General features: G+C 47.5%; 1 protein-coding gene across 11 annotated transcripts in view; it reads left to right on the forward strand.

Annotated features, from left to right (window-relative positions):
* Window positions 1-15,028, forward strand: part of LOC147659352 (splicing factor U2AF 35 kDa subunit-like) — a 189,953-nt gene that overhangs the window by 119,129 nt on the left and 55,796 nt on the right. For 6 of the 11 annotated variants that reach the window (XM_086951811.1, XM_086951810.1, XM_086951808.1 and 3 more), the window contains 3 exons: window positions 686-757; window positions 1,465-1,514; window positions 14,492-14,590. In XM_086951811.1, the coding sequence (XP_086807937.1) occupies window positions 686-757; window positions 1,465-1,514; window positions 14,492-14,590 (221 nt within the window). The remainder of the gene's footprint in view (window positions 1-685; window positions 758-1,464; window positions 1,515-14,491; window positions 14,591-15,028) is intronic. The other 5 variants (XM_086951816.1, XM_086951815.1, XM_086951813.1 and 2 more) reach the window with 1 other exon arrangement.

Consider the following 15,028-nt stretch of genomic DNA (forward strand, 5'->3'; position numbering starts at 1 on the left):
GTTCAGTTTATTCCTTGGGCTACTACCTAAGACATGGGAGATCTTGCTGAGAAAGTCCGTTTGTATCAGTAGATTTATTCCAAACAGCTGAGCAATCTCTTCGTGCATAGAGGCTCTTTTGATCCAAGGTGTTAGTCCATCTGGGTTTGACTTTGTCTGCATTATTCTCTGCAGGAATTTTTCATGTGAGTGTAAGCCATAGATGAGCAATGGGTTTGGCAACTGCAATTTTGTATTTGTTCACTGGATTAGAAAGTTACAAGTCCCACTCTCTAGCCAAGCTCTTTAGAAAGAGCGCTATGTATGCATGCTGCAGCTGGAGGGGGTAGGCAGCTAGGCAATCTATTCCGTCAGTAAATGTAGATCGAACAGACTTGCCACTTAAACAGCAGAGCTATAGCTCCAGGTTAGGGTTTAGCTTGTTTCACCTTTAGTCTGTCTCTAAGGGTTCTCCTCTGAATCACCCACTCGCATCAGAGGGTTATCTCTGTAATGGCCAGTACCATTTTCCAGTGGAAATTTTATCTGCACAGTTCGATTTTGATGTTTTTTTCCACTTGTAAAAATATTCAAATACTGTGCAAAAATCATAGAAATTGTGCAAAACGCAATATTTAAGTATAGCATTGCACACCCTCTTTGAGTGCCTGAAAATATTGACAAGCTCTCAACTTCTATGCTTCAGCCGCTGATGGCCCAGTCACTACAGAGAGGAATCAAAGTCTCTGCCCTGAGCTCTGGACGCGGCTAAACCCTGGTAAGACTGCGTGGGCCCGGCACGTACTGGACACTTTTCATGGGCAGAGCAGAACTAGGAATGACAAATGATGTTGTAGGTTTTTCTCCTAAGTTTGTCTTGCAACGTAATTTCTTTACCTGAGAATCCACCTGTTGCGTTCCTAGCTGCATCAACTCCGCTTTACAGCAGGAATCGCTAGTAGCGTCGATCAATGTATTGCCTTGATTAAAGTGTTCGATGTTGGCAGGTGCTTATGCCATATCTGGGGATGCATGGGGTAGGCATAAGAAGTGCATTCGCCTTTTGTGGGTGAAGCTGCTGGCTGAGACCCTTACTGGTTCGTAGCCATCAGGAGGGGAGGGACATCAGTGCGGACTGTACCAAGAGCATTGCCCCTACATGGGAATGTGCCAATTGGTTGCAGGCACTGGAGTAATGGCCATGCGGGCCAGAGGGATTCGGCTGCAGACTGTAACTGGAGCGCCGGATCTCTTGTTCATTGGTATTTCCTTGGAGATTGTCAGGGTATTCTTATGAGGGAAGCCCCCAAATCCCAACACTTAGAAGAACTGTGTCTTCTTTGGACTATACAAGCCTTGTTACTTATGAGCATTGGCACTGTGTGGGAATGGGTGATTTTGTTGCAGAGTAACAGCGTCAGCTGTATGTGCCAATGTCAAACCTGTTCCTCATCGTGATGGTCTCTTATCTTGTACTGTTTACAGGTGCGGTGAGCGATGTGGAAATGCAGGAGCACTATGATGAATTCTTTGAGGTAAGGTGCGACAGACCCGTGTTGTACTGTCACAGAAATACTGCGCTGAGATTAAGGGGGAGGCGGGTCCCACCCCTGGTGTCAGATGAAACCAGCTGTTTCAGCCTTCTTATGTTTTGTACAAATAAGTCTTTCTTTGATCTGTGTCCTGCAGTATGGTCATATTTCTAGCTGTTCTGTATTTCTTGAACATAAAGCACACCAACTTTGTTCCTTCCATCTAAATCTAACAAACCTGTCTTACTAAAAGTTTTTGTTAGAGGTATATGAGCGGCAGATCGTACACTATGCATTAGATCGCCACCTGGTGTTGGGCTTGGATTATTGCAGGTTGTTGTCTTCTTGGAGATGTCTTTGTAGTCGCGATATAGGTGACTCCTCCCCTGGACAATACTGCATGGGCATCAGCTCCATCCTTAGATAGTTTTTTTCTGCCACTGGGTTCGTATGAAAGTTTCTCCGCTCCGGCTAGAAAAACTTTTTCAGCAACTTCGAAGAGCAAAAACTTCCTACAACTAATATCGACATCGAATATAGTTCAAGTTCAGAAATTTGTATAGAGCACTACTCACCCATAGGGTCTCAAGGCGCTTGTGGGAGGGGGTGCATTATTTATCGAATAGCCAGGTTTTAAGTTCCTTTCTGAAGGAAATGTGGTTCTGTGTGAGGCGGAGGTGAGTGGGGAGAGAGTTCCAGGTCTTGGCCGCCAGGGAGGAGAAGGATCATCCTCCCATGGTGGATCTGTGGATGCGCGGAACTGCGGCAAGCGCTTGGTTGGAGGATCTTAGTTGGCGGATGGGTGTGTAGAAGGACAGACGTGTGTTGAGGCATTCGGGTCCTAGTTTGTAGAGGGCCTTGTGAGCGTGGGTGAGGAGACGGAACGTTATTCTCTTGTTGACGGGAAGCCAGTGGAGGTCTTTCAAGTGGCCGGTAATGTGAACTTGGCGAGGGATGTCCAATATGAGTCTGGCCGATGCATTTTGGATGCGTTGGAGTTTTTTCTGTAATTTGGCTGTGGTTCCGGCGTAGAGGGTGTTTCCATAGTCCAGTCGGCTAGTGACCAGAGCGTGGGTGACCGTCTTTCTTGTTTCGGTGGGGATCCAACTGAAGATTTTTTTGAGCATACGGAGTACGTTGAAGCAAGAGGATGAAACGGCATTAACTTGTCTGGTCATTGAGGAGGAGGAGTCTAGGATGAATCCCAGGTTGCCTGCGTGGTCTGTGGGTATGGGTGCTGTGCCCAGGGCCGATGGCCACCAAGAGTCGTCCCAGGCAGAGGGTGAAGGTCCTAGGATGCGAACTTCCGTTTTGTCTGAGTTAAGTTTTAGGGGGCTGTTTTTCATCCATTCGGCTACTTCTTTCATGCCTTCATGAAGATTCGTTTTGGCGGTGTTAGGGTCTTTGGTGAGGGAAAGTCTCAACTGGGTGTCGTCAGCGTAGGAGATGATGTTGAGGTTGTGTTGTCGCGCGATGGAAGCGAGGGGACTCATGTAAACGTTGAAGAGGGTGGGACTGAGTGATGATCCTTGTGGGACTCCGCAGATGACTTCAGTGGCCTCTGATTTGAATGGGGGGAGTCGGACTCTCTGGGTTCTCCCGGCGAGGAACGAGATGATCCAGTCCAAGGCTTTTCCTTGTATTCCGACGTTGCTGAGGCGTTGTATGAGGGTGCTATGACGGACTGTGTCGAAGGCGGCGGAGAGGTCGAGTAGGATGAGGGCAGCTGTTTCTCCGTTGTCCAGTAGCGTTCGGATGTCATCTGTCGCTGCAATGAGGGCGGTTTCGGTGCTGTGTTTGGCTCGAAAGCCGGACTGAGAGGGGTCGAGGGAGTTGTTGGATTCAAGGAAGGCGGCGAGCTGGCTATTGACGGCTTTCTCAATGACTTTGGCAGGGAAGGGGAGGAGGGAAATGGGGCGGTAGTTCTTAAGTTCAGAGGGGTCAGCTGTGGGTTTTTTCAGGAGGGCAGTGAGTTCGGCGTGTTTCCAGCTTTCCGGGAAGGTAGCGGAGTTAAAGGAGCAGTTGATGACATCACGGAGATGGGGTGCGATGATGGAGTCTGCTTTGTTGAAGATGTGGTGGGGACAGGGGTCGGTTGGCGAACCTGAATGGATGGAGTTCATTAGGCGGATGGTGTCTTCAGTGGTGATTGGGTTCCAGGCGTTAAGGTTGTTAGGGAGCGGTTCGGGTTTGGAAATGGGTGAGGTGGGCTGTTTTTTCGAAATGTTCTTAAAGCTGTTATGTATGTCGGCGATTTTGTTGTAGAAGAAAGAGGATAACGAGTCGCATAGGTCTTGGGAGGGAGTGATGTCGCTTGAGGCTGTGGTGGGGTTGGTGAATTCTTTGACGATGTTGAATAGTTCCTTGCTGTTGTGGGCGTTGTGGTCAAGTCGATCCTTGAAAGCTGATTTCTTGGTGGATCGGATCAATTGGTGGTGTTTGCGGGTGGCTGCCTTGAGGGTGGTCAGGTTGTCAGTAGTTGGGTTTTTTCTCCATGTTTTTTCGAGAGTACGGCATAGTTTCTTGGAATTCTTAAGGTCATCGTTGAACCAGGGGGCCTTTTTGCTACCTTGTTTGATCTGGTGGTTTTTTAGGGGTGCTAATTAGTCAGCTCTGTGAGTGATCCATTGTTTGAGTTTGGTGGCAGCTTCGTTTGGGTCCGATGAGAGGGCTGGAGGGTTTTGGTTGAGGGATGTGATGAGTTGGTCGGTGGTGATTTTGTTCCAGTTTCTTTGAGGAATAGGTTGTGGGGGGTTGTGAGTCGTGGTAGTTCTGTAGCTGAAGTGAAAACAGCTGTGGTCCGTCCAATAGAGAGCTGTGGTATGATTGAAGGAGATGTGTTTGCTGGAGGTGAAGATAGGGTCAAGCGTGTGTCCGGCTAAGTGGGTGGGGGTGTCAACAAGTTGTTTGAGTCCGAGATTGGCCAGGTTGTCCAGAAGGGTGGTGGTGTTGCAGTCGTTTTTCTTTTCTAGGTGGAAATTGAAGTCTCCCAGTAGAATGTAGTTTTTGGAGAGGAGGGCATGTGGGCTGATGAGGTCCGTGATGTCTTCGCTTTATTGTTTACGGGTTCCTGGTGGTCTGTAGATGAGCGTACCTCTAAGTGTGTTTCTGGGGTCGGTGTGGATCTGGAAGTGGAGGTGTTCGGCGGTTGCAAGGTAGTCGTCGAAGCTGGTCGTGATTCTGATGGTGTACATACAACTTTCGATGCCATCAACTCGATTCCGGTTTATCGACGCGGGCCGCTGTGCCCATCTACGCCGTGCGGCCTACACCACATGGAAAGAACTCCTTACAAAAGATGCCCGGAATGTTGAGAGAAATTTCCACATAGCGATCATCACGAGGTCTGCAACCTCTCTCTATCGCCAGATCACGACGAGTCGACCTGCACAGCTTGTGCATCCTTCCGATCGAAAAAGACCATCCGGGATCGGAGGGCCCGTCGGCATGAGATGAGGATATCAGCCCCAGCACCGGAGGATATCTTCGATGACGAGGTTCCGCTCGTTCCAGAAGAGGATTCGCCTGATCTCCAGATCATATCAGGGGCAGCAGACGACTCGATTCCATCACGTCACCCCGTGAGTACTGCTACTCCTGCACCACATACACTGCCCAAGGCAAAGGTCAGCACTCCGCCCAAGGGGGCCAGTCGAGACCAAGTACATCCTCCTAAAGCCCAGCCTTCGAGCTCGGCTCCGAGGAAAACAACTACGCCTTCAGGTGCTTCGGCACCGAGCAAACCACACGTGCCGATTCCACCACCTCCATCCGCACTGAAGCCCAAAGACCCTTCGGCACCGAAAGTGAAAGATCCTTCAGCACCGAAGCCTAAAGAGGTACAGGCACTGAAAGAAGCTCCGGCTCCGAAGCCGTCGACTTCCAAAACTAGAGAGGGAAAGCCAGCGTCCGACGCCACAAAGTCTACGAAACCAGCTTCCACTCCAAAGACTCCTGCTTCAGTGCCACAACCCACAAAGCCTGATTCTGAGGTTCCTAAGTCCTCGGACACGCCTTCCAAGCCGAAAACAACACCTTCGGCACCGGGAACTTTGCCACAGGACGCTGTAACACCTCCCAAGGCAAAACGCCCAAAACAACCTCTGTCGGAACCGAAAAAATTGACGCAGAAGAAGGTTGTAGAGGAAGAACTGTTTAAACCAGATCCTAAACAAAAAAATACTGGACATGTAGGTGCTATACCTCATAAAAAGACACCAGCAGAAATACCACCTCCACCTGTGGTGCCTGCCAAAAGGAAGGACTGTGCAACTTCTCCTATGCACCCTCCATCTCCTGTATCTCCTTCCTCTCCTATCCCTCCTTGCATATCACCTCCAATCTCTCCTGTCCCCTCTCCTGCATCATCGCATTCACCACAAACTGATAAGGAGTATTACTTAGGTGGTGGGGAGGATCCAGATGCAGACCCAAATACATATCCTTTAGATGAGGATATCTATACTTTTCCACCACATAATGTGCCTGATGTCCCTGATCCACAGTTATACCCGTCAAAGCCTTCTCCTCCAAAAGACCGCATTGGTTTTAATCACCTCTTACACAGAGCTGCTCTCTACCACAATGTTACAATGCAGTCTGATGACATTGAGGAGGATTTTCTGTTAGATACATTTGAGCCATCACACAGATCTACTCAAATTCTTCCCATGATCAAAGGAGTCATTAAACATGCTCCAGAGATATTTAAAGATCCTGTACGCACTAGGGTACTAAATCTAAGAATAGAAAAGAAATATAGGCCCGCACCCTCTGACCCAACCTATATTAAAGAACATCCTCCACTTGGCTCTTTAGTAGTGTCCAATGCAAGGAAAAAGGCGAATTCACAGACTTCTGGTGAAACGCCCCCACCTGACAAAGAATCCAAAGTTATTGATGTGTCAGGTAAAATAATAGCTGCACAAGCTACAAATATATGGCGCATAGCAAATACACAAGCCCTTCTCTCACGTTATTACAGAGCTCATTACGATCAATTAGAGACACTACTACAACACCTCCCAGATCAATATAAAGATCAGGCAACGGAGCTCATACAAGAAGGCAAATTAATTTCAAATGCCTCAATAAAATGTGCACTTGATTTTGCAGACACAGCAGCTAGAGCCGTAAATACTAGTGTCATACTCAGAAGACATGCATGGGTGCGCATTTCAGGGTTCAAACAAGAGGTGCAAACCACAATTTGAAACCAGCCTTTTAATCAAAACCAATTATTTGGCCCAAAAGTAGACACTACACTGGAGAAAATGAAAAAAGACACAGACACTGCAAAGTCTATGGGAGCTCTACAGTCCACACAGACTAGAGGTTCCTTTTGTCGCTCCTTTTATGGAGGAGGCTCCAAGCAAACTGGAGCAGATACCACAACATCTTTCAAGACGCAAACACAAACATCCTCCAACAAAGGGTATTTTAGAGGAGGATACAGAGGCAATAATAACAAGGGAAGAGGTTGCGGTAACAACAACAATCGCTCCTCTTCCACAACTAAACAGTGACTTCCCTCTGCTCCCCCAACAGCATTCCACTCCTGTGGGGGGCATATTAACACAGTTCCTGCCTATCTGGAACTCCATCACAACAGACAGGTGGGTGTGGCAGATTATCCAACATGGCTACTGCCTAGAACTTACAGCAACCCCCCCAAACATACCACCCAGGCAGCGTCCCATGTCTACAGATCACCTGACTCTGCTTCAACAAGAAGTTCTAGCACTTCTACAAAAGGAGGCTATTCAACTAGTCCCATTAGACAAACAAGGAACAGGGGTTTACTCGCTGTATTTTCTAATTCCCAAAAAAAGACGGGACACTAAGACCAATTCTGGACCTCAGGCCCCTCAACTATTACATACAATCAGATCATTTTCATATGATCACTCTGCAACAAGTGCTCCCACTACTGCAACAAGGCTATTTCCTTTCAACGCTAGACTTGAAGGACGCCTATTTTCACATCCCAATACATCCTGCTCACAGGAAGTACCTACGGTTTGTAATACAAGGACAACACTATCAGTTCAAAGTCCTTCCGTTTGGTGTCACAACAGCACCACGGGTGTTCACAAAGTTCTTAGCAGTAGTAGCAGCACATCTCAGAAGACAACAGATACATGTCTTCCCTTATCTTGACGCTTGGCTCATAAAGGCCAAATCATCCCAACAATGTGTACAACACACACAGCAGACAATTCAACTGTTGCACAACTTAGGGTTTACGATCAACTACACAAAGCCGCACCTAGAGCCTTCGCACGTGCATCAGTATCTAGGAGCTACCATAAACACATCAACAGCTCTAGTGTATCCCAGTCCAGCCAGGATACAGAGCATTCAAGCCTTAGTCTCCACTTTTCAACACCAAGGGTGTTTATAAGATTAATAGGCATGATGGCATCTTCATAGTACCACATGCAAGACTGCAAATGGGTCCATTACAAGAATGCTTGGCACACCAGTGGAACCAGGCTCAAGGTCTGGTCACGGACCTGGTGTTGGTAGACAGCCGTACACATCGCTCTCTGCAATGGTGGAACACCAAAAACTTGACAAGAGGACGGCCGTTCCTCAAGCCTGTACCACAAATAGTGCTTACAACAGACGCATCCCTCTCCGGATGCGGAGCCCATCTCTTACACCATACTACTCAAGGTCAATGGAACAACCAACAAAAACTGTTCCATATCAACCATCTGTAGCTGCTAGCGATATACTTAGAACTCAAAACTTTCCAACTTCAAGTACAGAACACAGCTGTCTTATTCCGGACGGACAATATGACAGCAATGTACTATATACAAAAACAGGGGGGGGACACTCTCTGCAACTGTCCCAGTTCGCACAGGACATTTGGAATGGGCCATTCCTCAAAACATATATCTGTTAGTGGGACACCTTCCAGGAGTTCATAATCAGATAGCGGATCTGTTAAGTCGGCAGTCACAACAGATTCACGAATGGGAACTACATCCACAAGTTCTTCAGCCATTCTTCCAACGGTGGGGGCATCCACACATAGACATGTTTGCCACCCACGAAAATGCAAAATGCCCAACCTTCGCTGCCAGGTTCTCACACCCACGGTCCGAGGGCAATGCAATATGGATGAACTGGTCAGGCGGATTTGCGTACGCTTTTCCGCCTCTCCCCCCTCATTCCACTAGGAACCATGGAGAAATCAGACACCCAGACCCAAACCAACTGAATTTGGCGATCTGGCTCCTGAAGTCTTAGAGTTTGGTTATCTTAACCTACCACCAGACTGTATGAATATCATTAAAGAGGCTAGGAGACCCACTACTAGAGCGTGCTATGCCATCAAATGGAAAAGATTTGCAATATATTGCAAAAATAATCACATTGACCCATTGGATGCTTCCATCCTAAATATCATTTGTTACCTTTTACATCTACAGAGGTCTAATTTGGCATACTCTTCCATACGCCTAAATCTTGCAGCAATTGCAGCCTATTTACAAAACTGGTGTAGGAACTGGGGCCACCAGTGCCCCGGGGGTAGCCTGGCTCGAGCGGGTAGGCACCCGAAAGCTTAGTTGTAAAGTGACCATACAGCACACACATCCACCGAGACAGGGAGCGCACCCAACGACTGAGACCACACCAGGAAGTTTGAGTAAAAATCAATAAGCTTTTATCTAGAATAAAATGCGGGGTATTCAATTACTCAATACTTTAACTCATCAAAGCATTTCATCAGGGGAGCACTTCAATATTCACTGTAGCATATCACCATAACCATTTCATTAAATGAGCAACCCTTTCATTATAGCACTAAAGGCATTGGTCAACAGTTCCTTATGCAAGAATAAACATTTCATCAGGCCACATTAAACATTTCATGAGGAATAACCATGTCACTGAACTGGGATGAGCTTTCCATGAATCAGCAGTGGAGCCCCTTTTGGGGTAGAGGACCAGGCAACACCTCCTTATCAGAGATCAAGCATCACATTAGGCATAAATGATCATTTCATTCTGAAAGCGACATTTCCATTTCACAGGAAGAAACAATGCATCAGGCAAAAGCACTTCATTAATCAAAAAATAAACCAGGCATCAGGGCCTACATTAGCTGGCATTTAACTTGACCCCAGGCAGGGGTTTACTCGACCATTCACCGGTCCCGTGGCTTAACTAATGTCCTGGCCCAGTTCTGAGGCCTGGCGGGCCTGCAGGTACCTCTCCCCCTCCCTTCCGCTAAAAGGGGGGGCCTTCTCAGAGTTATCTAGGGCCAACAGGGCCCAACAACGGTGTTCCCCAGGGGAGGGGCGAACTCTGGCCTCCGTCGGCCTTCCGCCCTCCTCCCTGGGGGTTACCTGGTCTCTTCGGCCCTTCCCGGTCCCTTGCGGCGTTGGATTACAGGGGAGGGCTCCGGCCCTCCGTTAGGCCCTACTTGGCCCCGTGCTGTTAGGGGAACCGGTCCCGGGCCTCCGTCAGGCTCCTCCAGCCTCGGGACCAGTCAGGGGCAGAGCGGCGGCGTCTCGTGGAGGAGGGAGGGCTCTCGGCACTCCCAGAGCCCTCCGGTGAAGGGATGTCCTGTTCCCGGGTCCGTGATGACGTGGGCGGCCCGGGAACCAATCAGCAGGCGGTTTGGGTGGGCGCGGTTGCGTCAGCCAATTGCTGCACGGTCCCGATGAGGGCGTGGCCAGGGACGCCGCATCCCCTGTCACGTGATAGTGGGTGGAGGCTTCAGGCCCAGTGCAGCCTACGCAGACTGCAGCGGCGGCCTACCACAGACTCCGGGTCAGAGGAGCGCTTGAGGGGGTTAATCAGTTCCGGCAGTAACGCTGGTGGCACAGCGCTCAAGGTGAGGGGGGGGGGTGGGGGGCTACAGCGCATCAGGCATCAACAGTCTTTAGGCTCACAGCGCTTCTCAGGGCACAGCAGGGGAACGCTGAGGAGCAGCACAGTTCGGTTCAGTTTTAGGCAGGTTAGCAGTTCAGACAAGGCAAGACGGGCCACACGACCGTGGCAGGTCTGCAAAGGAGGCCCAGGTGGAGTCAGGGAGTGCAGGGGGTGACACAGCGCCAATACCTGGTTGATCCCCCAGCAGTCCTGTGGGTAGTTAGAGGGTCTTCTTGGCGCTAGATGGTTCCTACGCCCTTTGTAGATAGTTGCTTGAAGAGAGGGGGGAGGGGGAGGTTGAGTTGAATACTGCTGACAAGTTTCCTCAGCAGGTCACTGCAGGTGATCCCTGGGTTCCCCTCCTGCCGGGCGAGATCAGTGGGCTAGTTCGTTGTTCCTCACACAGCTTGGTGGGCAGCGCCTAAACCCTGTCACCCCCAGTGGTATAGGTTTCTGACTATGCCCTACCGCCTAAGTCTCCTGCGTAGGGTCCCCCAGGTCAGTGATGCCCCAACTGACTAAAAACTTTCCCTCCTTTCTTTATATATGCCCAAGTCAGGTGACCACCCTCTAAGGCAGCAAAACAGACTCCGCCGCTATTCTAGAAGGTTCCAGGAGCTTCCCTAGTCTAGCTATGGGCAGGCAAGGCAGACTATGGCAACAATGTTTTGTTGTAAACGTATCTAGGGCTCTAGTGTAATTTTCCCGATTCATGCCCTTATATAGGTATAACTTATCATATCCTTGTATAGGCATCATAACCATATTTAGACACAGCCAATGCAGTCCAAATACGGCATGACTACTTCCACTAAGCTCCTAGAGTACAACGAGTTCTTGAAGACAACCAGCTTTCAGCAGTACGGGACTTCCCCCTGCTTCAGTATTGATTTGTCCCAGAACAACTGGAGCGTGTAAAGAACTTCGAGTTCTTAGTGACGTTATTAATTCCACCCTTACGTCAAACTCTGCACCTTCCAGGTATAAATATACCCACATCTGCCCTAGCAAACACACGGTGGTTTGGAGCAGATCGACTAACTACTTGCCCGACGCCCCGCTGTAGCGAGTGCCGAAGGAAGCCGACCCTCCAGCTGACACACTGAGAGAGACGCTGTCTTTTCTCCTGCCGAGAAATCCAGCTCCAGTGTTTCCCTGCTACCCTTGCGTGTTACTGGGAGATCGAGTCCTGAGAGAGATGCAAGACCTTCTTCATTCTATAAAGAAGGTACGGAGCTGATTAGACCCTTAGAGAATTCTTGGATAGATTCTTGGAAGAAACTATTTAACTCAAGCTACACCTCACTTACTTCTTCCCTTGTACTAGACTTAGGTTAGGTACACCGGGTAGGCGTTTTTTAGATGCACCAGTTGAGTACTTTTAGTCATTATTTATCATTGTATGTATTTTATCTATTTTAAGTATCTTTTGGCTTAGAAACCATATAATGCTTTTACAGTATTATTTCATAATACTTTTTTTACTGTACGCATTTTACTTCATAGCAAGTATTACGATTGTTGCAATTAACTTCTCTTGCATGAGAAAGAAGACTGCTCAATAAATAACCTTTTTATTGAAAAAGCCAGTCTCTCTATTTCTCTGCAAACATCCTGGTGAAACGAAGCATGCACGATTGACTGAGTGAAATAGCCATCTATTGTTTCCGCAACTCTGGAGATATATTTCTTATTCTTGGTGAACAAAGTTGACATGTTACATGGTTGTCAGAAACTGATCCCTTCTTGTTTATTCGAGAAAGTTTCTAGTGACCTCTGAGCTAGCTGGCATTCACAATTAAGTCTAACATACTCAGTAGAGACCTAGTCGACTTCAGTCCTACGTCTAAACTATCGTTTATGTTATTCCAATGCGCAGAGCCTATTGGGAATATAGGAACTACACTACAGTTTAAGGGTTCCAGCCAGCTCCTGGCAACTAGAGTGCGACTAAAAAGACCACGCTGCAGTAGCAGTGGTCAGTGGCAGCCATGTTGGGGAAATAGAGCACCTGCACCTTAGCATTGATTAGCAATGGGAATTGCCCAGAGACCTAAGGCCAACAATAAAGAATGTGGGAAAAATTAGGCAAGGGCAAAAAAAATAGGGAAAGACCACCCTAGGGCTGACGGGTCTAACAACGGCAAACCTCTGTTTCTTTTTAGGGTACCTGCAATCAAAGCATTTAAGGATGGATTAAAAAGAATAACCCCTCCCAGGTTACCACCTTCTCCAGTATGGAACCTGAATCTATCTTGTCCTTACGAGACTCATGGGACCCCCTTTTGAGCCTCTACATAAATGTGAACTGCAATTTCTGACCTGGAAAACTACTTTCCTTGTTGCTATCACCTCTCTCAGAAGAGTATGTGAAATACAAGTGTTTACTGCACAAGAACCATTTTTTCAAATACATCCTAATAAAGTGGTTCTTAGGTCCAATCTTAAATTTCTTCCAAAGGTTATCACACCTGTTCACCTAAACCAATCTGTAGAGTTACCTTTGTTTTTCCAAAACCCAGACTCTGTAGCAGAAAGGGCCTTACACACATTAGATGTTAAAAGAGCTCTGCTATACTACATAGATGGAAATAAATCCTTTAGAAAGACAAAACAATTGTTTGTATCTTTCTCTACTCCACACTAAGGCAAACCTTTCTCTAAAGGTGGGATTGCCAGGTGGATTATTAAGTGTATACAAATATGCTATCAAAAAGCTAAACGTACATGAATAGTTCCTCCTAGAGCACACTCCACTCGCAAACTAGGAGCCTCTATGGCTTTCTTAGGAAACATACCATTAGAGGACATATGTAAGGCAGCGACATGGTCTACACCACACACGTTAACTAAACACTATTGTGTTGATGTGCAAGCCAAGCAGCAAGGTGCAGTAGGCCAGGCTGTCCTTAGAACAATATTTCAGACTACTGCAATGGATACAGGCGACCACCGCTAGGGGAGACACTGCTGCACAATTGATGCATAGTGTACGATCTGCCGCTCATATGCCTCGAACGGAAAATGCTACTTACCAGTATGCATCTGTTCTTGGCATGTAGAGCTGCAGAATCGTACACGCCCTCCCGCCTCCCCGGGACTTGTATCCGTTCCAATACTCATCTTACTTAGATGCACACGCATGGACATCCCTTTTTTCTCTTCACTTATACTAACTCCATCATTTCCCATCATGGCGAAAAACAATCTAAGGATGGAGCCGATGACCATGCGCAGTATTGTCCAAGGGAGGAGTCACCTATATCGTGACTACAAAGACTTCTCCAAAAAGACAACAACCTGCAATCATCCGAGCCCAACACCAGGTGGCGATCGAATGCATAGTGTACGAATCTGCAGCTCTGCATGCCAAGAACAGATGCATACTGGTAAGTAGCATTTTCCTTTCCATTTATAACTTTACCACCACTACATGCTCTGTCAAGCTGATATTCAGTCTTTAGTAGTATATTCCTGCATGAGGCTACCCATCCCAAGAGTCATTTTCAGTGTCTCATTTGTTCCTCTTCCTAATTCATGATAAAACCTTTTGGGCAAAAACCCTCATTCCGTTTCTTACTCTAGCGATTTTGCTAAAGAACACTGAAGTTCTAATGACATATTTTCTTTCAAATGTCTTTTTTCAATTTTTTTTACCCATCATACCAAATATGTTTGATCAATCCGTTAACTTAATTTGCATTCGCCACAGGGCTTTTGCCACAGTTCACCAGCTCCTTTGCAGTAGTTGTGGTGCAGTTTGATTTGAAATGTAAAGCTGTCAGAGCTATCCTGGGATTGCAAACCTCATCGATGTTCTTAGAGATGAAGAGAACAGGCTAGTCGGTTGTGCACTCTGCGTTCTTTGTCCGCCTCCACCGAACAAACTCGGAGTGCTTGATGGTGCCAGGATGTCTGCTGGAAATGAATTCTCGAGCCCTGGGGATAGTTTGATCTAAAGCAGCCGTCCGGTGGCAGACACTGAAGGAATAGTGCATAATCCAACCACAAGTTGTCCCCAAGCTTCTTTTGTAAAGTGGTGCACATGTTTTCTAGAAGTGCTAAACTCTGTTCATTGTTGTTTGCAGGAAGTGTTCACGGAAATGGAAGAAAAGTACGGGGAAGTGGAGGAGATGAATGTTTGCGATAACCTTGGGGACCATCTTGTGGGGAACGTCTACGTGAAGGTAGGGTTTGTAGCTGCCTTTTGTGATCCCGGAGAGCAGTGACATTTCATACAAAGGGATCATGTATAATATCGAGATAGGGTCATAGCGTGGTAGTGCATAGCGTGGACGACTTGCTGGCAGAAAGGGTACATTGCACTATGAAGCTGCTGATCGTAGATGGAGAGCTCCGAGGAGTCTAAGATGCATGTTTCCTCCCGTGGCTTTGTTTGAATTTGTTACAAACAACATTGGATTGCGCCTAAGTACAAGATAATTTATCCTGGATACATTGTATTGATGCACCTATTTCCCTTCCCTCTGGGGCTATAATCCAACCTAGCTTACAGCACCCAGGCTCGCCACAACTGAGTACCCTTCATTTACGATCCAGCAGGAGATTTTAGGGACCCCATCTGCTTCTCTGTCCTGTCATTACATATCTGAGGGGTTAGCTGT

Source organism: Lissotriton vulgaris, unplaced genomic scaffold, assembly GCF_964263255.1.
Source record: "Lissotriton vulgaris unplaced genomic scaffold, aLisVul1.2 SCAFFOLD_1061, whole genome shotgun sequence".
Taxonomy (NCBI): Eukaryota; Metazoa; Chordata; class Amphibia; order Caudata; family Salamandridae; genus Lissotriton; species Lissotriton vulgaris.